Source organism: Pseudonaja textilis, chromosome 1 (assembly GCF_049901715.1).
Source record: "Pseudonaja textilis isolate UNSWEBS1 chromosome 1, rPseTex1.2, whole genome shotgun sequence".
Taxonomy (NCBI): Eukaryota; Metazoa; Chordata; class Lepidosauria; order Squamata; family Elapidae; genus Pseudonaja; species Pseudonaja textilis.
The window spans coordinates 203,267,204-203,289,817 of NC_141990.1; the positions used below are offsets into that span (position 1 = coordinate 203,267,204).

Below are 22,614 nucleotides of genomic sequence, written 5' to 3' on the forward strand. Positions count from 1 at the left end.
CATCTTGCGGCCTGTGCCACTTTCTGGTAGTCAGGAGACTAAGGCTGGGTTCACACAACGGATTTAGGCATAAAATTGGCTGTGGAATTCTGCATCAAAATCCAATTGCATTTAATATGTTAACTATGTTTTCTATGGTTTTTTTGGATGATCAGGTATCGTTACTATTATTTTATTTTATGTGCGGCCCAAACCAAATTTTCATCTTCTAATGTGGCCCAGGGAAGGTGAAAGGTTGGACACCCCTGATCTAAAGGGTTATCACACAGAAAAGAGAATGGAGTTACTCTCCATTGTCTAGAAGGCATGATTACAAGGAAGCGAGGTCAGGCTAGATATTTTTTGACTATACAAGCTGCCAGGAAGTGGAACACCACTATTCCATGAAGTCTCTTTTGTTAAAAGGTGTTCAAGCAAAGGCTAGATGGTCATATGTCAGCAGTAATTTAATTGAACTGATCTCCAAGGTCCCTTTCAAATCTATTATTCCACTTATAAAATTCCAATTCTCTGTCAAAACATTTCCAGTATTAAAAAAAATGAAATAAACGAAATAAACAATGTCATACAACAACATTCATTAAAGGCAGATCCAATTTATAAAGAGATCCAAAATGTAATAAACATTTATTTGCTTCTGTGGCTTATCCTCACAACAGCAGTTTTCCTGCTTCAAATTGTAAAACAACAAGCCATAATTCATTCAAAAGAAGATGAAGAACAGCCAATCACAAACTTTTCTTACTGTTTGTTAACTCAGAAGCAAAATATTCCCAATACATTTTTTTTTCAGGCCTTTAGACCTCCACTTTTTGGATTTGTGCTGGATTTGTGTGGTGACATTTCTAAATATAACTTGCTTTTCTCTAACTGTCCTCTTTTGGCTTGGCCCGATTTTGACATTTACTTTTCTTTAGGCTCTCTAAAATAATACTATCTGGAACATTCCTGTTATTTTCACACAACGTTCTCCCTCTTTTCACACAACATTCTCCTTCTGAATTTATGTTTGGCAAGATATATTTGAAACTGAATTATGCTTATATGACTTTAATGTTTATCTGCTAGTTTCTATAAGTGCAAATTTGGGATGGGTACAGATTTTGGAGTTGATTCAACCATTCAGAAAACTGTCAATCACCTCCAACTAATTTGGAAGCATAACTGGAGTCAGAATCTTCTACTTCCTTCAGGCTGTAACTGGAAATCAACAAATGGGTGCTTTTCTGCTGGATCCATTTTTTTCAGTGGATAGTAGAGAGCTATTGCTATTGCTATATTTCTTTTAGAGAAATAGCAATAGCACTTAAGACTTATATACCGCTTTATAGTGCTTTTACAGCCCTCTCAAAGCAATTTAGAGAGTCAGCCTATTGCCCCCAACAATTTGGGTCTTCATTTTACCCACTTCAGAAGGATGGAAGGCTGAGTCAACCTTGAGCCTGGTGGGATTCGAACTGCCAAATTGCAGTAGGAATAGCTTGCAGTACTGCACTCTAACCACTGCTCATTATAGGCTCATTATAGCTGCCCATGTCTTTATAACTAAATGTGCAATGTTTTCTTAAACAGAAATACATTGCCAATAATTCTGGATATTGCAAATAACTTTTATATCCTTACATTCCTAAGAGTAAGACACAACTTGTTTACATCTCCAGCATGAGATTAAAAAAGGACATAGTTTTCCATGTATGTTTTTTTCCTCTCCAGATAAAAGGTAAAAATGTATAGGCTGGCATGACTTGACAGTGAGGAACGGCCACGCTGAGAAATTAAACATTATTATGTATGATAAGGAATTACTTAGATTGTTGACCAGCTGTTCTGTGATTGGCAGAACAGCAAAAGTGATAGAGATGATGGCAAGGGCTGAGATGCTTGGCAGAGTGTCTTTTGGGGCAGCAGTGGTAGCAGCAATGGCTCTAAATTTCCCTTAAAAAAGAAAAAACGATGGGCTGTACAAGAGTGCTTGGCAAACTACAAACAATCCTTGGGCTATTTTGTTGTACTGGTCATGTAGAGAGTACCACTTTTTAAAGTGTTGAGAAATCATTCTTTGTTTGTTTTAATGATCTTCATTTCTGAAGAAAAAATGACTTGTTTTTCGTACCTTCCTCCATTCTAAAGGGCCAAACAACAACAACACAGCAGTGCTGCTATATTCAAAGCAAACAAAAGGTAGACGTAGAGTCCCAAAGGGGTTTTTCAAAAGGCAACTGGACTTTGTTTTTCTCCGAAGTCGTTTTGTTGCTCATCCAAAAAGCTTCTTCACAGAAACATAAAGTCCAGTTGCTTTTTTTTTTTTGGGGGGGGGTGGGGGGTGGGGGGCGCTATCTTTGGGACAACCATGATGTAGATGACTGAGAATCTCCAGAAACAGATAGATGTAGTTACTGGAATCCTAATAATTGAAGAAATGGATATGAAGCTCATCATCCTGACTTCTAACACTGGAAGTTTTTAGGAAGACATTGGATACCATTTGTCTGAAATGGTATAGGGTTTCCTGCTTTAGCAGGGGGTTGGACTAGATGACCTCCAAGGTCCCTTCCAACTCTATGTTGTTCTGTTATACTTAGCTGAGAATGCCCATAAATTTAGGCATTAACAAGTTGCCATTTTTGTTCTTGTCATATTTTCTTATTTATCTACTGTTACCTGAAATGAAGACATCAAATTACTGGGGAAGAAAATATCAAAAGGCTGAGTTTCACTTATCTCCGATATCTAAAAATGCATGACTTTGCTTTCATTCTGAATCATCCTGACTTTTGATGTCTTAGCCTACTTTGAGTGTTTTTGTTTGGAATTCCATGTGTACGATACCATTCTTTCCACCTGTTCTTTTTCTCCTTCTTCCTACTTCCTCGGTTTTTCAAATATACTCTTTTTTATATCTTGTCAGATTTTGGCATTTTTATACAAAACCTCACAAGATTCAGAGAAGGACTTCAAAACCTATGAGATTTGCCAATAAGAAACTAATGTAGGGGGTCCAACAAAGGTACCTGCACCTGCCATATGAATCATGCCAATGGTAAAGACTCTTTGATTATTTGATTTGTAATTTTTTTTGATTAACAACTTTCTCACAGGCAGAATTGTATGGCTACAAAATAGTCCTCTATATTCTACAAAGTATTCTACAAAGTTTTGAACCAAAGGTGATGTTGCCACATCCTTCACTGCTTCCGACACAAATACCTTGTATTATTGTAAATCACATTTGGACAACTGCTCTATTTTCAACAAATGGTAAATATATATTTTTTCATCCTCAAATCCTTTTGTTATCATGACTCATGCATGGAAAAATCAACTAACGAAATAGCAAGTTATAGAAGATTAAATATTACTTCTGCAGGTCTCGTATGAATGGAGGAAAGAGCTATTTAACTTTTACCTCTTCGGTGAAGTTAGCAATTGCTTTGATCTGCTATGATAATCACAGAAAAATAGATAAGACTGCATTTTTTAAGTGGCTGGCAAGGTGCAGAGTTACGCTAGATTAATACAGAGAAGAATATGACTTAAAGTTAAAATGTTTTCCTTCACCCTTTCTTTCCCTCACAATGATTTTAAATGGAGCCATGACACTTTTATTGACTTTGATTTTCTGCTTTAAAGAAAAACTGCATAAGCATTGTTTTTCAGACTTATAGTACTCGGTCAATCATTTTATTTTGGTCAATGACCAGAAAACTTATAGTAAAATAGTTGAGTTCCACTGAATTCAATAAGAATTATTTTCCTATGTGTACAAGATAGCAGCTTTAATACAATGTAATAATCAACAGCTTGATTAATGAATTAAAAACTAAGCTTACAAAGTTCTTCTACTCAAAATAAAAGGCAGAAATAAAATCTCTGGAATTGTGATGATTGAAGAAATGGCTATGGATTATTTCCTCAGCTTATTTACCAGGAACTATGTAAAATAACACATTTTGGTATTAGTAGGCAGGTTCATCTTTTTTTCCTCTTAACATTTATGGTTTTCATTCCTAATTTTGCTCCATCTGGTATGAACATAATTTTTTGTTCCTTTTCTTTTTGAATATAGACAAAAATTTGACATGCACAGAAACGTGCTTATTTCTTTAGACATTTTTCAGAACATATTCACTTTGCAAGAACTTTTCCTTAAAATATCTTTTTTTTAAATTTCCACAATGTATAGATTTTTATATGCATATTTAAACAGAGAACTTCATCCTCAAATTTAGAAATGTGTAAAGACGGAATAATATTTTCATGTATGTGAATTTCATAAAATGGTAATAAAAAAAATCAAACCAAGCAAAATAATTCTCATCTCTTTTTTTGTTCAAGTTTGATTTTGGACTGCTATATTTCTATATAGCATGTTTGTAAATGGTTTATTGAGGATCAAACATACATTATTTTTAAATCTTTATCTTCAACTTGAGCATATTTTTATTTTAATGTTGAAGATACCTTGATGTTCTGGTAATTTTATTTCATGTGAAAACAGTCTTACAATTTTAAACAATCAAAAATGTAATGATATAATGCACTTGATGATATAGTGAAATAATTACTGCTGGTTTTGGGATGTTTCTTAAAAATAGAATAAGAAAATTAAGTCGGGCAACATGGAACACAAAAAAGATCTTACCAATCATAGCAAAATTCCAAATATCCATGTATACACTTTTCTGGATTGATACTCTACAAAATTCTGAATCAGTCAAAAGTTCAGACCTAATCTGGTTCATGTTATAAAACATGAATTTTAAAATCTCAAAACCAGAAATTACATGCCTTGGCAAAAGCCTGTAGCTGCAAAGATCTTGTCCCACTCAAATTGGTCTAGGAGTAAGAAAGCAAATGCCAAGATACACAGTCCAGAAAAAAACACCATACAGTTTGTATGGATTGCTCTTTAAAAAAGAAAACAGTATTTTAAGGAAATATATGATAAAGACTGGAGACTAAGATATATATAATATGAGGATTTGAATCAAACAACCAGGATAAAGGTTCAACAATGTAGTCCTAACTTCTATAATAAAATAAAATCAAGGTCCTATATTCACTTACATAATTGTAATTCCAGTTGAACAGTCAGAACTACTAGTGGGTAAGCATCTATAGGACCTAATTATTTAAATTGCAGTCACTGAAATTTTGATTGTACTCTTCAAATAATCTAACCAAATGGAAGTTATGTAAAAAAATTTTTACCGCAATTGTTTCATTTTCCTATATTATAGTGGTGAAAGCACCAGGCTAGAAATTAGGAGACAGTGAGTTTTAGTCCCATCTCACGCATGAAAAACCAGCTGGGTGACTTTGGACTCGTCATTCTTTCTCAGTCCAATTCACCTCACAGGGTTGTTGTAGTAAGGAAAATAGGAGGAAGGAGTATTATATGTGCTTCAGTGGTGAAATTCAATTTTTTTTAATACCAGTTTTGTGGGCGTGGCTTGGTGGGCGTGGCAGGATAAGGATATTGTAAATTCTCCAGACAGAGGTGTTTTTTGCCAGTTGTCTGAACTACTCAAAATTTCCGCTAGTGGTTCTCCAGAACTGGTCAGAACCTGCTGAATACCACCTCTGGTGTGCTTGATGTTTTATTATTTATAATAATAAAAAGAATATAAATAAATAAAATAATTCAGATCTTTTAAAGTAATATTCTTTTAGGATACTGTGGTAGTCTTCCTAGAAAAGAGAATATTTAATAGAATATTCTCTTATTCATCTTCAGTACATTGCTCTCAGACAGACATATTCACTGTATTGTACCTGAGAGAACTACTCACACTTTAGCCCACTTGTCAAGTTCTTCATCCAAATAAGTTTTAATTTTCTTTGGCTGAAGACCAAGAGAGTGTCCAGCAAGGTAGATGCAGTTTTCATCTTCCTTCACTAAAGTTGGATTGGCTGAAGGGAAAACAATACAAGAAAGCCATTAAAAGAGCACCACTGTTCTTATCTGTTTGAAACAAATATGAAAAATGACAGATTCATCTATAACCGAAGCCATTAATATATGTTTACCAAAAGATTATTCTCCTATTATGGGCCTTTGGTACATAGAGCAAAAAGCATTTGTGAAATTGCCAAAATTCTCTTCATTAACAGACACAAAGATGTCAGTCAGTTCTAAGTTATATGTTTACCAAAGACATATATGTTAACATTGATTATACTATCTTTCCGAGGTTGGTAAAACGAGGACCCACATTGTTGGGGGCAATAGGCTAGCTCTGTAAACCACTTAGAGAGAGCTGTGAAGTATATAAGTCTAAAAGCTATTGCTATACGTTTAGCTGGACAGACAAGAAGACTAAGGAGCAATAACAGCAGTCTTCAGATTTCTAAAGCTATTTCAATCCTGTTGCCCAACAAGATAAAACCAGAATCAGTGGGCTAATATTATGGGGAATTAGATTCAAGATCTATATTAGAATTTTTGCAGATTGCCTCATAAAGTGTTATGTTCCGTTTTCTCAGCAGGTTCCACACTGAATATTGAACTGAATGAGTTCTGTTGTCCTTTCCAATTCTATGATGCCATGAAGGAGTTCCATTTGTGAAACTTATTTCTTCTGTTACTAATCATTATGCAAGAATTTTGATCTGCATCAACAACATACTAAACATAAAGTATTGTACATGCTTCAAAAATTATTTAAAAGACATGCTTTGGAGATTGGAGAACAACTCCGTCCAATATTCATTTAAGTGTGACTGTGTTTTTTCAGTCTTGAAGAAAGATTGTGTTGCCATAATCAACTGAATAATGAAAACAGTGTCTCTTTTTCTTTCAAATAATTTTCAAAATGTGAATATCACAGAAGATAAGGTCCCTAAATTTGAATACACAGCTATGCAAAACACACTATATAATGAGAGAACAAATATGTTAGAGGTCCATATGGAAATGTCAAGACTTTTTGCCATTTCATTTTTTTATAATAACTACATATTTTTAGATAATAATTCTAGCACCCCCTTTACTCCCTGACTCCCCTTTCAAACCAGCATGAATTTTCAACACCTATAAAATATAAACACCATGGACAATAGAAACACACTTTTTGGATCTGAGGTATAAGTATGACATTAAAAGTGCTGTAATCTAGGCAACAGGATATATAATTTCATTGGTACTTATTACTCATTCATGGTTAGTGACAAATATTATAAAGCGATTAGGAATATGGCATGCCCATAGACTGCCCATGCCTGACTTTGTATTATTTATTTATTTTGTTTATTTCCTGCTTTTATTATTTTCACAAATAACTCAAGGCAGCAAATTTACCCTACACAACTTCTTCCTATTTTCCCCACAACAACCACCCTGTGAGTTGAATTGGCCTGAGAGCAATCGACCCAGGGTCACCCAGGTGGTTTTTCCTGGCTAAGGCTGGACTAGAACTCATGGTCTCCTGCTTTTTAGCTAGAGACCACTAAACTGGTCTCTAGCTAAACTGGTTCTCTAGGTATCTATGACTGATTATTAAATGTCTAATTTGGAAAATTAGCTTCAAAAACAGTTTAAGAATTACAAGCAGTATGCTAGTTTAGTTCAAAGAATCCACATTTAATGTATAGGTATTACTTGAGAATCATTAAAATGTACCAGATGCTACTGTTCTTCTGAGAATGTTACACACCTATATTAATCTGGCTAACTTGCTCATGGGTTGATAAATTTTAGAGGGACTTCTGCAATGAATAGAGGATATTACTGGTCAGAGAAATTATTCCTGCCCTCGTCTCTTTTTCTGTAGAAGAAAATAATCCCTATATGATCAAAGTTTGATATGTCTTATGCTAAATGGACACGCAGAGAAACACCCTCATAGCATTTCAGCTATTAAGTGATTTTTAACAGAAATGGGTTAGATAAAGTGGAATGTGACTCAAATATCCATAAAAATATTTCATATTTGTTATTTATTTATCACATTTATTTAGCCACTCATCTTACAAATGTGGAATTAGGTAGGGGACAATAAGGCAGTTTTTAAAAAGCCTAAAAATCACCAAACACAAATATAAGAAGTACTGTGGAAGTATTGACCAGCATACCACACACAGTTTAACCATCTTATGAGCTCCCTATTTCCATGGGATACCTAAAACTGCTGGAACATCCACGTTTTAAGAGATTTCTGGAATGTCAACAGGCTTAGATATGGTGAATATCAAGCTGTAATAACATATTAACACAGAATTTATGTTCATGTTATTTTACATATTTTAATCATCAGATGAGTCTTTAGCTTCCTAATTAGCTTTGAAAGTATATTTATTGATAGGCAATTCTAAAACAATTAGTTTTTTTTTTACTAAAATTTCTTTTTTCTTCCCCAGCTGTAAATATGTTTGAAAATATATGTGCAGGGAATGAATGTTAGCATTTAGGAATCAATAGCTTACATGATACACGATGCTCTTTTCATCCTCAACAGTCTGTTATCTGAACAGTAGGGTGTTAATATTTTTGAATCAATACCGTACAAACATCATTGTACCTAAAATATAATCTATTATGATGACAGCAACATTTACAAAATAGAAAACAATATGAAAAAAGTTACATGATGCTCCAGTGTCTTCCCATAAACAAGCTCCCCAAAATATGGATATCTAAATCAGCTATCCAACCTATATTAAAATGTCAGCTCTGGTCTTTACTCCTGAAGGAAGCTATGAGCAGCCATGTATTTTGGTTATGATAAATAGAAATATAAGCATTTTTTTTAAAATGAGACCAGTTGGGTCTAGTGGTTAAGGCATCAGCCTAGAAACTGGGAGGAGACCATGAATTCAAGTCCCACTTTAGCCTGCTGGGTAACTTTGAGCCAGTTACTCTGTCTCAGCCCAACCTACCTCACAGGGTTGCTGTTGTGGGTGAAATAAGAGGAGAAAGGAGCATTATTTATATTTGCCACCTTGTGTTGTTTATAAAGATAATAAAAGAGGGATATAAATTAAATAAATAAATTGTTAAGATTCAGGTTTCCATAAATGTAATATAGTTAGTACAACTTTTGATGACTTCTAGAAGATATTAGATCTCTGCTCACAAAAAAAATATTAAAATGAAATACATGTTTACTTTCTTCCTCTTGCCATGGTATTACATCAGTAAGGTGATAGGCTGCAAAGAATTTTCACTCAATGGGCGGGAAAAAAAACTGTGGGTGCATAAAATATAGACTGAAATCAGGGGTGGGCTGCTGGGGATTTTCAGGGGTTCAGAAGAGGCCCTAGGTAAGACTGCGCAGTTTGGAGAACCCCCAAATCCCACTGACTGGCCCTGCCCACTCTCAAGAGTCTCCACATGGCACATTTTGGATGCAGATAAGTGTAGGGTACACGGGGAGGATTGAGGAGGGTGAAAAATGGGTTCCTGGAATTCGGAAAGGCCGGAAATGGGCCCATGGAGGCCATTTTCACCCTCCTGGAGGCTTGAGGAAAGCCTCCGGAGCCCAGGGAGGGCAAGAACGCTCCCACCCCCTGTGGTGCAGGAGGCCGACTATGCCATGCCCACCATGGCCACACCCACCCAGCAACTGGGCAGAGAACCCTTTGCTAAAATTTTTGAAGCCTACCCCTGCCTGGAATCCCATGTTAGACAGATATCCATCCACACAAGTTTTTACTCTTTCATTCTCTTTGCATGCCCCTTTCAAATCCATTCCAAAAGGTTTCTTGGGAACAAATTAGTTGAGAAGTTATGAGGAAGGAGAAATGCAATTGCTAGCTGACTCCATTCTGCTATGGGAAGGAACGCCTGAAGCCATAACGTCATGTGCTTTAATTAAACATGAGAAGAGGTGATTAGCCTGTTTCATCTCATTTCATTCCTTACTCTACTATTTTCTGTATCAGGGTCATGAGGGACAATGCTTCATTTATTGGAAGCTCATGTTTTCGCATGTCTCTGCCACTGATAGCTTGTACTCAAATGTGTAGAAGTAGACAGCTTGAAAAAAAAATCTATTAAAATTTGCATAAAAACCTTATTATATAAATACAACAGAATACTAAAGCAATTTCATTTTAGGGCTGTGGGAAAACAGATTAAATAATTGCAAAGCATTTCAAAGTAGTTTTTTGTGATACTGCTTTTAACTCAACTGCTAATGCATCTGCCACGTATAAAAGACTACTAAGTTCTTAATTAAAGCTTTAAAGGCTTTAGAAAATTTAGAACACACAAACATTTCAATCTAATATATAATACCAGCTTTTTCTGTTGTTTTTAAATCAGCATCCTTATAAAAACAAAAAAAATCATAGAGAGGTAAATATTAACACTTCTAAATTGGTTATGTCCACAATCCTTTGTTATTTTAGAGGATAATACTCTTCAATCTCAACCAAGCATTAGAGTAGGTAGTGAGTTAAAAACTTATTTTTTTATTTGCTGAATCTCATGACATAAAATACCAATTGAGTATTAAAACATACAAAATATCAAGAATTTTTTTCCTTTCTTATTTTTGAGTTAAAAAAAAATTGACAAATCAACTTGGAACAATATCTCCTCATTTATTACCTTTTTCTTAGAAACTTGAATAACTTGTACTAAACTATCATCATAATCTATGTCAATTCTCATTCCATTCATTTTAATTAATTTTTGTCTTCTGTATCTCTGCAACAAAGATGTTTAGAAGACATCAGAGTGCATCAGTCACTGTTACAGACCACGAGTCACTTAAATCAACCAGTTCATTGTTTTCAAAGTATTTTTTAAAAATTCACAGGTAGACTATACAATAGGTATTATAGATTTAAGTCAAAATACAAACTTCAAAATGTTTTTAGGCAATTTCAGAAAGAATATTCAGAAAGAATTATGTTTATAAATATATCTACAGGTAGTTGTCAACTCACAACCACAGGGGAGCCCAAAATTTATGTTACTAAGTAAGACAGATACTAAGTGAGTTGTACCCCATTTTATGACCTTTTTGCCAGAGTTGTTAAGCAACTTACTGTAGTTGTTAAGTGAATCATGTGGTTGTTAAATTAACCTAGATTTCTTCATTGACCTTTGCTTGTCAGAAGCCGACTGGAAAGGTTACAAATAACAGTCACATGACCTCTGTCAATTTTGGATCAAGTGACCATGGGGATACTGCAGCAGTTATAAGAGTGAAAACTGGTTGCAAGTGCCTTTTATAACAGCACTGATGCTGTTATAACTTTGAACAGTTACTAAATGAATGGCTGTAAGTCAAGGACTACCTATATTAAAGAAAAATACGGCATTGGATAAGGAAATTTTTTAAAAGAATCTAGAAATGTGGGTATCAGAAACATATCTATCTGCTAAATTAATACTCAGTTGGGCCACACAAAAATCTGATAAAAATTTGACAAAATTGTTCTGTCCTTCTCAGTAACTGCAAACTGGGCACCAGGGACCGATTCCGCAAAGAAAGGATTTTCCATGGACTGGAGGGAGTGTGGTTTTGTGTGCTGCCTACATCCTCTGGTTAGGGTTTTGCTTGTTTGCACGGCCTGGTTGCTGGCATGCTGCAGACCACTGCCAGTCCATGGACCAGGGGTTGGGAACCCTTGCAGTAGCCCATAAGAAAATAATGCAGGTGTATTAGGTAGAATTATTTGTAATTATGTGCAATGACACTCTTTAATTTTTTACTCACTAGTCTCTTTTGTAACAACAAATTGCAAAGTTTCAATATTGTAGCCCTCAAGTTAATGAGCCACTTATGGCATTTGCAACTATATTTTTGAGACTCCCAATATAAGTGATCCCAGAACCACAGAACTGTCATTATCTACATTTTTTTAAAAAAAGATCTTTCTGACTTTTTTTTTCTTATCATGCAAGTATTGTTAGTGCTCTATGTCCATGTTACATATACTGTGTTCATGCAAGCAAATATCAGCAATTTCTGCAGTGTTCCTCTTTGCTTGTGCAAATAATACATCTGCACAGCAATGCTGAATTAAAGGGGAAAATTGCCTTTGCTGTGAAACTTTCACCATAACAGCACTATTTGTATGCTGAGCACAGAGAAGGGCTATACACGCAACCCAGAAGCAATTATGTTTGCTCTTGCCTTTCTCTTCTTCAATATTAACTATCGTGATCCATATTCTGTTAATAAGTAATTATCTCTTTGTAAAGTATACTAGGTAGTTGCTGACAGGGACAAGGAAAAAAAACACAAATGCCTCTCCTAACTTAGTTAAGGTGCTTCTTTAATTTTGAAACTGCCATGGTAAAGTATAAGTATATAGTACATGGTAAAGTAAAGTATAAGGAATGCTTTATAGATGTGTATTTAAGATAGATGATAGATAGATAGATAGATAGATAGATAGATAGATAGATAGATAGATAGATAGATAGATAGGAGAAAACCAAATATGAACTTTGAATTAGGATAGCAGAGAAATACCATGTGACTTTATATTTTATAGGTGCATTTTACATCTGCAAGAATTATCCATTACCAAATAAATTGCCTAAATCATTAATCAGAATTAGTTGAAGATTTTTCATAGCCAAAATGAAAACCTTTACCTCCAATTACAACTAAGAAAAGTTAATCTGAAAATTTTATAATTGGAAAAACTATACCTCTGATTAAAAATAGGATGGTGCTATAGTAACAGATTCATTGGCTAAACTAAGCTTTTGCTCCAAAGAATACATATTTTAAAGCATTTGCCATTGTAAAATTCATCACATTTCTCCTATTTTCCTCTGCGAGACTTGTCAAAATCAATTTTTTAAAACCTACCACAACAGATGGAATGCCTGATTCTTCTCAAAAGATAGAAATAGAAAGATATAGGTATATAGGTAGATATAGATATAGAGATGTGAACTGTCTCTCATGTGTTTCAGGTCACATGAGATCTTTCTTGTCCATAAGATTTACCAGGACTCACACAGCTTCAGAGATAGTGATAGCACTTAGACTTATATACCACTTTACGGTGTTTTACAGCCCTCTCTATGTTTACAGAGCAATCCAACAATCTGGGTCCTCATTTTACCAACCTCAGAAGTATGGAAGGCTGATTTGAATTGTTCAGAATCAAACTCCTGGAATGAGCACTGAGTTTGCCTGCAATCCTGCATTCTAACCACTGTGCCACCATGTAAGATATCCAAGTACGGAAATCATTCAGGACTAAGAATTCTACTGCAAAGTGGCATTGGAGTCACTTCATTTGATCCCTTGCAACACAAACAAAACCTGCAGGAAAAGCATATCGCTTGTTCAAAACTAGGGGAGCATTAACTTATTGATGAGAGGTGATTCATTTTCTCAGCCTCAGATTGCTTTCAAGCAGTATTTTTCAACTTTGGCAATGTTAAGACATGTGGACATAAGTTCCAAAGGCTATTGGCTGGGAGATTCTGGAAGCTGAAGTCTACATATCTTAACTTTGCCAAGGTTGAAAAACATCAATTTATCGAAATTAATTGAGCATCTTCTTCCCCTGAACACTCCATACCAGATAATTTTCAAATGAATGGAAGGGAAGCTCTTACTCTAATTCCTAAGATAACAAACAGGCCCGTCATCAGATTTAAGAAATTTTATTCTTATTGTATTGATTTTAATCAAGTATTTTACCAATCAATATATCCTCTTTCTCTCTTTGCACTTTAATACAATTATATATGTGTGTGTACTTGGAATATATGCTTCTAACACAGTAGGTACCATATGCTCTTGCCTACAATTTTCAATCAGATGCTACATTGTTCAGGAGGTTGAGTGACAGCATGAGCACTACACAAGGGATGCAGTGTATTCATTCATTTTGTTCAGGACAGGTGTGAAAACATAACGAATTCAACTTGAGGTCTTCATTTAGCAACGCAAGACACACACTGGGTTCAGAGAGGTGGTTGCCAGAGCTCCATTGCTCTGTGAAACAGTGATGATTCCCAGGGATTTACAAAAGATGCATGCAAAAAAATACCCGCAGAGCTACCTTAGTAAAATTGCATTTCTTACTTGGAGGCAGATCCATCATTTTGGGAATGTAGAAACATTCGCGAAGGTGTTTTAGCTCATCTTCTTCATCTAAGTGCAGAGCGACTTTCTTATCTACCGGACTGCATGTTAGTTGGAAAGCAATTGTTTCTATAATGCTTGCTGGTGAGGCATGAGAAGGCAGATCCATTTTCAAGGAACACATTTCTCATTCTAAAGATGGAGAGACAAAGAGAGAGAGAAAGAAATCTCCATTTAGAGACTACGCCATGCATATGGGCAAGCGTCTGATGTGAAGATTATAGTTATGTATGAGCAGCCAACTACAAGCTTTTAAAAATGAAAAGCTTGGCAGTGTGAGAGAAAAGTGAGAAATTCTCAATTCCAGCATTTTTCAAGGCAGCAGACTGATGTAACCCCGAAGCTATTAGTTTTAAATATAATCTTTCCCCCATAAAGCTCTGTATCAGCAATTTCTCTGTTCTACCAGTGCTTCAACAGCAGTAACAAATTCTATAGTGTTGTTCACACTTGCACACTTCGGAAAGCTGCCGGCAGCATGATTGCTTCCACAATCTGTGTTCCTGAAAATAGCAGGTGTATCACTACATTTATGCCTTTATGCTCCTTGGCATCTTCATTTACAGAAACTAAGAATATAGAAATGTATATAGATTGGAAGGAATAACTAGAGAGGGGCAATCTCGACTTCCATAAACCATCTTTAAGAGAAGCTTCACTTTTCAAAACAGGTGCATCACAGGCCATAGAAGGCATTGATGCTCCTTCCCAAACCGGGAGAATGACTTTCCACTCAGAAACTGCTTCTAGACTTCATAAAAACAGCGGGGAAAACTCTGAAACTTTGACTTTTGGTTTTGATGATTAAAGGTAAAGGTTTCCCTCGCACATATGTTGTTAGTCATTTCCGGCTCTAGGGGGTGATGCTTATCTCCATTACAAAGCCGAAGAGCCAGCACTGTCCAAAGACATCTCTGTGGTCATGTGGGCGGCATGACTAAACACTGAAGATGCACGGAACGCTGATACCCTCCCCCCAAAGTGGCCCCTATTTTTCTACTTGCATTTTTACATGCTTTCAAACTGCTATGTTGGCAGAAGCTGGGACAAGTAACAGGACCTCACTCCGTTACATGGTGCTAGGGATTCGAACTGCCTACCTTTCTGATCAACAAGCTCAGCGTCTTAGCCAGAAATGGCTAAAATTGTTGGATGGCGTAGTTGCAGTCTCCATGTTACTTTTACTTTGAATTTTTACTAATTAGTACAGGCAGTCCTCAACTGACAATAGTTCATTTACTAACCATTCAAAGTTACATCGGCACTGAAAAAAGTGATTTCTACCCTTATGACCGTTGCAGCATCCCCATGGTCAAGGGATCAAAACTCAGATACTTGGCAACTAACTCATATTTAGGACAGTTCCAATATCCCAAGGTCAGCTGATCACCTTTTGCAACCTTCCGACAAGCTAAGTCAATGCGGGAAGCCAGATTCACATAACAACCATTTTACTAACAACTGCAGTGATTCACTTAACAACTGTGGCAAGAAAATGGGGCAAAACTCACTTGACAAATGTCTCACTTAGTAACAGAAACTTGGGGCTCAAATATGGTAGTAGGTCAAGGACTACCTGTAGTGTAGCTGCAATCTCAATTTTTACTTTTACCTAATCAGTAAAAAAAGTTGAAATTGCAACTATATTTAAAAAGTTGAAAATCAGTTTCTTTCCCCCTCATCCTTTAACTCACACTTCTTTTCCTTCTTTTATAAAATCAAACAAGAGAATGGTAACCGAACTAGAAGTTTATGGTATTTCTTGTCCAGGATGAACAAAACCAATCTTGAGTGTTATGCCTCTATTCGCTTTGTCTCCCTGGCCTGCACATTGCACCTCTAGTCTTTGAAATGTATTCGGCATGGTCCAATACCACAATCAAGTCCTACATCAAGCTAACATTTGCTAACTACTGTACCTGCTAATGTATGATGGGAACCAGCAGCTTAATGCAAAAAAAAAAAAAAAACCTAGTAATGTTGTGTTTAAGGTATATACTTAATGCTTCTTGGGTGCAAGTATTGTCATCACCAATTGTTCTTCCAGCAAAATATTTACTGTTTCAATCTTTAGCTTCATTGATAAGGCTTTCTGCATTTCTTCTCCACCTGTCTAACCTTCTGATTCACTTTTAGTTGAATTCTGGCGACTGGAGGATTTTAAATGGAGCAAAATATTATGCCTTCATAGTATATTAAGTAACTTACCTCTCATGCTTTCTATTTGTAACAAAAGTCAAGCAAAATTTATGTATTTATCTGAAAATCTACTGTTAACTATAACCATAGCGACCATGATAAATATCAAACCTGAGATGTTGCCAAAATGCTTGATAAAAGAAGAAGGTGACAATGTAATGGCTTTCAGCTTTTTTTTTTTTTAAAGTACCGGTATTATACAAGTAATGAACTAGTAATCAGCTAATCTGTGTTCTATTTGTGGTTGTAGTTGATTGACTATTGACATTTATCGTAAACTATGAAAGAATTCATTTCTTTTCAGTTCAGCATGCAAATCACTGAATATTAATTACATCAAGGATAACTTATGGCTTACATATATTGATTGCTAAAAGCTTTCCAACTCCAAGGATACTAGGACCCATGTTTTAGTAAGTTAATTAAGCAGGTTTTAAACTTAGTGGTGTGCTGAGAAAAATGTTTTCAACCAAATGAACCAAATGACTTAACAATGAAGATACTGAAACAGTGGATAGCGTCTCTTTTTTAGGATTGACTATCAACAGTACAGGAATTGGCAGACCAGAAGTATGCTATGGATTAACATTTGGGAGAGTAGCAAAGAAGGTCATGAAAAAAAACAAAACACTGAGATGCTGTGATATGTCTACATCTACAAAGAAAAGCATCATGGAGGCAACAATTTTCCCTGCAAAATCTATGGAAATGAAATCTGGAAGAATGTAGCTTTTTTGGAACGTTGATGTTGAGAAGATTCCTAAGAATATCATGAACAGCCAAGCAAACAAACAAACAGATTATAGAACAAATAAAGCCAGGGTTCTCACTTATGTCATAAATGACCAGGCTATTGTATTTTGGAACACATTATACAAAGACCTAGTTCTTTTCAGAGATCTAGAAGGCTGGGAAAGGCGGAAGAAATGAGGGGGGAAAAAAAGATGAAGAGCAGGATGGACTCAGTCATAGAAACAACTGGAATACTACTGTAAGACTCAAAGGATCAGATTGAGAACAGATCATTGTAGAAAAAAGCTACCTATGTAAGTTGATAAGAGTTGACCGCAAATTGAAGGCACATAATTATCAATCATCATTGAGTTGAATAAAGTGCAAATGGGTACTTAAGCATACTGTATATCAGTGATGGCTAATCTTTCCGTCCTTGCATACCAGCACCCATAAGGCAATGCATGTGGGGGGGCCCACAGCCCCTGCACGCACAACCCCCTGCATGCATCGTGCATCTCTGTGCACGCACGTGCAACTCCCATGTGCACTACACATTTCTGTGCATGCATGCACATCTCCTGTGCGCCCCACACATATGCGCAGCAGCTACCCGACCATCAGCTGGTGGGTGGGCGGCATGCGCCTGCACACTGGACCTCCTCTGGGGTGACGACTCGCGTGACGGCAGAGATGGTTCTGCATGCCACTTCCACCATGCGTGACATAGGTTTGCCATCACGGCTCTGTATGATAAAATGAGAATAGGGACAAGAATGAATGAATTCAGAGTGAAAACGGTTTATATATAAAAACAAAGCAGTATATTGTGATGGTTTGATCACATAGAAAAAAAAACAAATTGCAAAACAAAAACTTCAAAGTGAGTGGGTCAAAAGGAAAAGAAAGGATAAAAAAGTAGTAGCTGATTCTCAGAAAGAGAAGTTTAAAGAACCAAAAGCAAAGTATAAAGAGATATGTGGACAGTTTGTGAAGATCAAATGACAGGTAGTCCTCAATCTAGGACCACAACTGAGCCCCAAATTTGTTGCTAAGTGAGACAGTTAAGTGAGTTTTGCCCTGTTTTATGACATTTCTTGCCACAATTGTTAAGTGAACCACTGCAGTTGTTAAACAAGTTAACATGGTTGTAAAGTGAATTTGGCTTCCTTATTGTTTTAGCTTGTCAGAAGGTTGCACAGCCATCACATGACTCTAGGATGCTGCAACTGTCATAAATACGTGCCAATTGCCAAATGTCCGAATTATGATCATGTAGCACATGCGGATGCTGCAGCAGTTGTAAGTGTGAAAAATTAGTCTCTTTTTTCAGTGCTGTTGTAACTTTGAAAAATTCTAAGTCGAGGACTATCTGTAAATGGAGAGAGGAGTACTGAAAGGTATTGGTATAGTGTAAAGTTGTTTTAACTAAACTTTCTTTTCTTTATCTTACACCTTTGAATTTTTGGGCTATTTCTTTTTCTATACTCTGCATAATACTTCTAATCTTAGAAGGGAACATCCTGATGGATGTATATGTAAAAACTCTGGAATAATTTGTTGCAAATTGTATTTAAATGACCAAATGACTGAATACTGAATTTTTTCCCCCCAAGCTGTCATTATGTAGAACCACAGTCTCATTTCATTTGCAATCAGTATTGCATTTTATACTACTGAACAGTGAATTTCATTACATTTAAAGTTGCAGTTATATTCATGTTTGAAATACAGTGTTAAAAGCATACATGTTGCAATTATGAGGACTGAAATGGAAGCTACTGAATAAAATGTACCCATACAACATAAAAGATCTAATGTAAAGATCAATCCAATTTTTAATACACACTTATTAAGGTTTTTTTTTTTTCAAAAGAAAAAAATGGAGAATTAAAGAATTGTTAACGTCTTACTTTGATTTGAACAAAATAAATATTCAATTCACTACATTCAGCAGTATTTTATAATGCTTTACTAGAACGGTAATGACAAAATATTACAAGAAAATTACCTTTTAAAGAATTACCAGGTTTGTCCAATGAGTTTTATACCTTCTTGCTTTTCTCAAATCAAGATGCAAGCATTACAAATGGTGTCTCTAAATTTTTTCTCTTACCTTAAATTTGCAGGAACTGCCGTTTCTGATTCATTCTTTCACTCCCTTATTGTCAAAGTCCAGTTTATCCTTCCCCTTTTGTGACCTTTTCTGTTTGTTATTTCATTGTTTGTACTCTGATCTTCCTTCCCCAACTTTTTATTGCTTTAGTTTTTCAGTAGCTTACTTAATTTTGGTGTATGTGCCTGTCAACATGCATCAAACTTGGAAATCAATGCCATGTAAGCCAGTACTACTTTCACGGTACTTTTAGTACCGTGCTTTTATAGTTTTTTTTTTAAATAGAAATTTTGCAAGTCTCACTGAGCTTCCTTCCTTTCATTTTCATGTTAGTTAGGGAAGGCTTGTTCAGATGTTTTATTTTATTTATTAAACTTCATGCAGGTAGTCCTCAACTTATGATCACAACTGAGCCCAAAATTTCTTTTGCTAAACAAGTTAGTTGTTAAATGGGCTTTGCCCCATTTTACAACCTTTTTTGCTTAGCTATTAAATGAAATATTGCAGCTATTAAGTTAGTAACATGGTTGTAAAGTGAATCTAGCTTCCCCATAGACTTTGATTGTCAGAAGGTCGCAAAGGGGATCATATGACCTGGGTCACCGCAACGACGGTCATAAATACATGCCAGTTGCCAAGCGTCCAAATTTTGATCATGTGGCCATGAGGATGCTACAGTTATTAAGTGTGGAAAATGGTCATAAGTCCCTTTATCCAGTGCCACTGTTATTTCAAACGGTCAATAAATGAAAAATTGTCAATCGAGAACCACCTGCAATTCCACCCGTCTTGCCTAGAAGTGACTCAAGGTGGCTTATAATCAATACAAGCAACAAGGTGAAACTTCAAAACATTTAATCAATCTACAAAGTGATTTAAAAATTAACGAAGATGAGGATGAACTGAGCAAGATGCACACGAAGAGGAGTAGGGTCTTAGTCCAGGGGTCTCCAAACTTGGCAAGTTTAAGACTTGTGAACTTCAACGCCCAGAATTCCTCAGCCAGCAAAGGAATTCTGGGAGTTGAAGTCCACAAGTCTTAAAGTTGCCAAGTTTGGAGAGCCTTGTGTTGGTCTATTAACCCACTCCAGAATGAAACACCCCATTGGAGCCCCAGGCCAGTTGACAGAGACAGGTCTTCAGGCCCTATCAGAGAAGGCCAAGAGGGAGGAATGGATCTCACCCTGAGGAGGGCACACTTGTCCTGGCTTGATACACTCCCCCTTTTTTTTTTAATCCCTTGAGGCCTGTCCCTCTGTCCTCTACATTTCCAAAGGTTCTGGAATCTAGAATATTTGTTGATCATCTTTTTTTTTTATTTACAAAGCACCATAGAAGTCTACCTTCAATGCAGCAATTGTTTTTTCTCTCACTTTGGGGGTTGGGGAGGAGAAGCTAATGTTTTCACCAGAGATGGTATTCAGCAAGTTCTGACCAGTTCTGGAGAACCGGTAGCGGAAATTTTGAGTAGTTCAGAGAACCTCCAAATACCACCTCTGACTGGCCCTGCCCCCATCTATTCTCTGCCTCCCGAGTCGCAGCTGATCAGCTGGGTCTTCTTTTGTTGCCCTGCACAGGAGAACAGAGCTGGAAAGCAGGTTAGTGGGGTGGGGAGGGAATGGGGATTTTGCAGTAACCTTCTCCCAGGAGTGCAATAGGAATGGAGATTTTACAGTATCCTTCCCCTGCCACACCCACCAAACCATGTCATACCCACCAAGCCATGCCCATAGAACCGGTAGTAAAAAAGTTTGAACCCCGCCACTGGTTTTCACCCACTTACTGACCCCATTCAACTGTATCTTCCCTATGCGCTGTTTTTTTAATGCCATACTATTTTTTGTCATCTTCTGCTTTCCCTGTTCCACACTTTTACAGAATTACTCCATTTTTAACACAACAGATGCAGTCTAAATTAAACCAGACAAGAAACAAATTATTTCATGAATTCTATAAGTATATGTGGGAGAGATGGGAAGGGCGCTTAGGTTTAAATGTTTCCAAGTTGCCTCTAAGGGCAAAAAAATCCCCTCAAAGGACCTGTCATTCTATACAGAAATGCTGTTTTAGAAATAGGAAATAATTAAGTGGGAATGATATGACATTTCTCATACGGTTAATAAATGGTGACCTACATCAAACTTGAAAATGACCCTATATATTTTAAAAAAGGCTTGATGGGTTCTACAATAAATATCCAGAACCCAGACAGGTGAGAACTGCATATTCATGAAAGTCATTGTCTAAAGACGCAGAGCTGTGCTTTCCAATATTTAAAAAAGAAGGAAGGGTGTTTCTCATGCATACTTTTTCAGAAGTAAGATGCTAATCTGGGGAGGAGTAACATTTCCTAGCTATACATTTAAATAATCTTTTTGACAGGATGATGTGCCTGGCAGGAAGAAAGTGCTTGGGTCTCTGCCAAGGTCATAGATATAAAGGAAGCCAATGAAATGACTCAGCACAAGATCAAGAGCATACAGTCAGAAAAAGGGGAAATTGTAGGATGTACTTGTAAAAAAATATAAAAAGAGCCAGGGGAAAAAAAGGGGGTGGGGGTATCTCAGGTGTATAGGACATGCTACTGAAGAGGACCTCACCTGGCTAACCTCCCACTTCGAGAGATGGTTTTTTTCAAAATTGGATAGATGGAATGGAATGGAACGGAACTGAGTAGAGTGGGATCTATCATATCCAGAGAGGCTAACCCTAGGACAAGGAGGAAAATTCTGGAGCATTTGTGAAAATGTAGAAAATCTAGGAAGATGGGCCATGTTAGGTAAGGAAATTCAGATACTGGACAGTGGAACTTAAAAGCTTTATTGGGCTGTAAGACAGCCAGGAGATAACTTTTAAATATTCCAGCATTAATAGTTAATTAATATATATTAATTAATATTAATTAATATTCAAGACCTGTAATTCTGCCCATCTTAGGGAAGAAAACCAAGTACTGGTGGTTATTTAGTATAAGTCTATATATACTATTCCGTCCATATGTTATTAGATCCCACTATTTTATTAAAATTAATTAACAGTGTGCAGAATAAAATCCCTCATTTAAGTACTGGAAAAATTAACTAATCGGCAAGCAGTCAGTTATGCAAGTAAATAATTTTACAATATGGAGTCTGCATCTGGAATAACAGGCTGTGGCTCACTGGATTGAGAAACAGATGTGTTACTGAAAATAATTTCAGCTTCCTAACTGATCCATTATTAAAATATAGAATTAAAAGTGGCATATTCGGTGCACATAACTATCCCATTTCAATTTGTTTGATAAACTAAATTATGTTCCTCTAGGGAAACAATTGGAGAGCTACAAGGGCAGAGGATAACTCAGATTTCCAATAACTGTAGTAAATCAATATATTTAATTGCAATTAATTTTGCAATTAATATTCACTGAGGACAAGTGATTGGTTTCATCAAATTGGTATCAATGTGTGGGCTGCTTTTTCCTTACTCTTATTTACAAATTACACAGCACGTTTC

General features: G+C 36.1%; 1 protein-coding gene across 5 annotated transcripts in view; it reads right to left on the reverse strand.

Moving 5' to 3' along the window:
* KYNU (kynureninase) overlaps positions 1-22,614 on the reverse strand; it is a 110,835-nt gene that overhangs the window by 83,898 nt on the left and 4,323 nt on the right. For 3 of the 5 annotated variants that reach the window (XM_087920293.1, XM_087920295.1, XM_026717801.2), the window contains exons 2-3: positions 14,010-14,201; positions 5,793-5,913 (exon numbers count right to left, since the gene is read on the reverse strand). In XM_087920293.1, the coding sequence (XP_087776419.1) occupies positions 5,793-5,913; positions 14,010-14,193 (305 nt within the window). In that variant the 5' untranslated portion in view covers positions 14,194-14,201. Of the gene's footprint in view, positions 1-5,792; positions 5,914-14,009; positions 14,202-19,011; positions 19,354-22,614 lie in introns of those variants that run through there. The other 2 variants (XM_087920294.1, XM_087920292.1) reach the window with 2 other exon arrangements.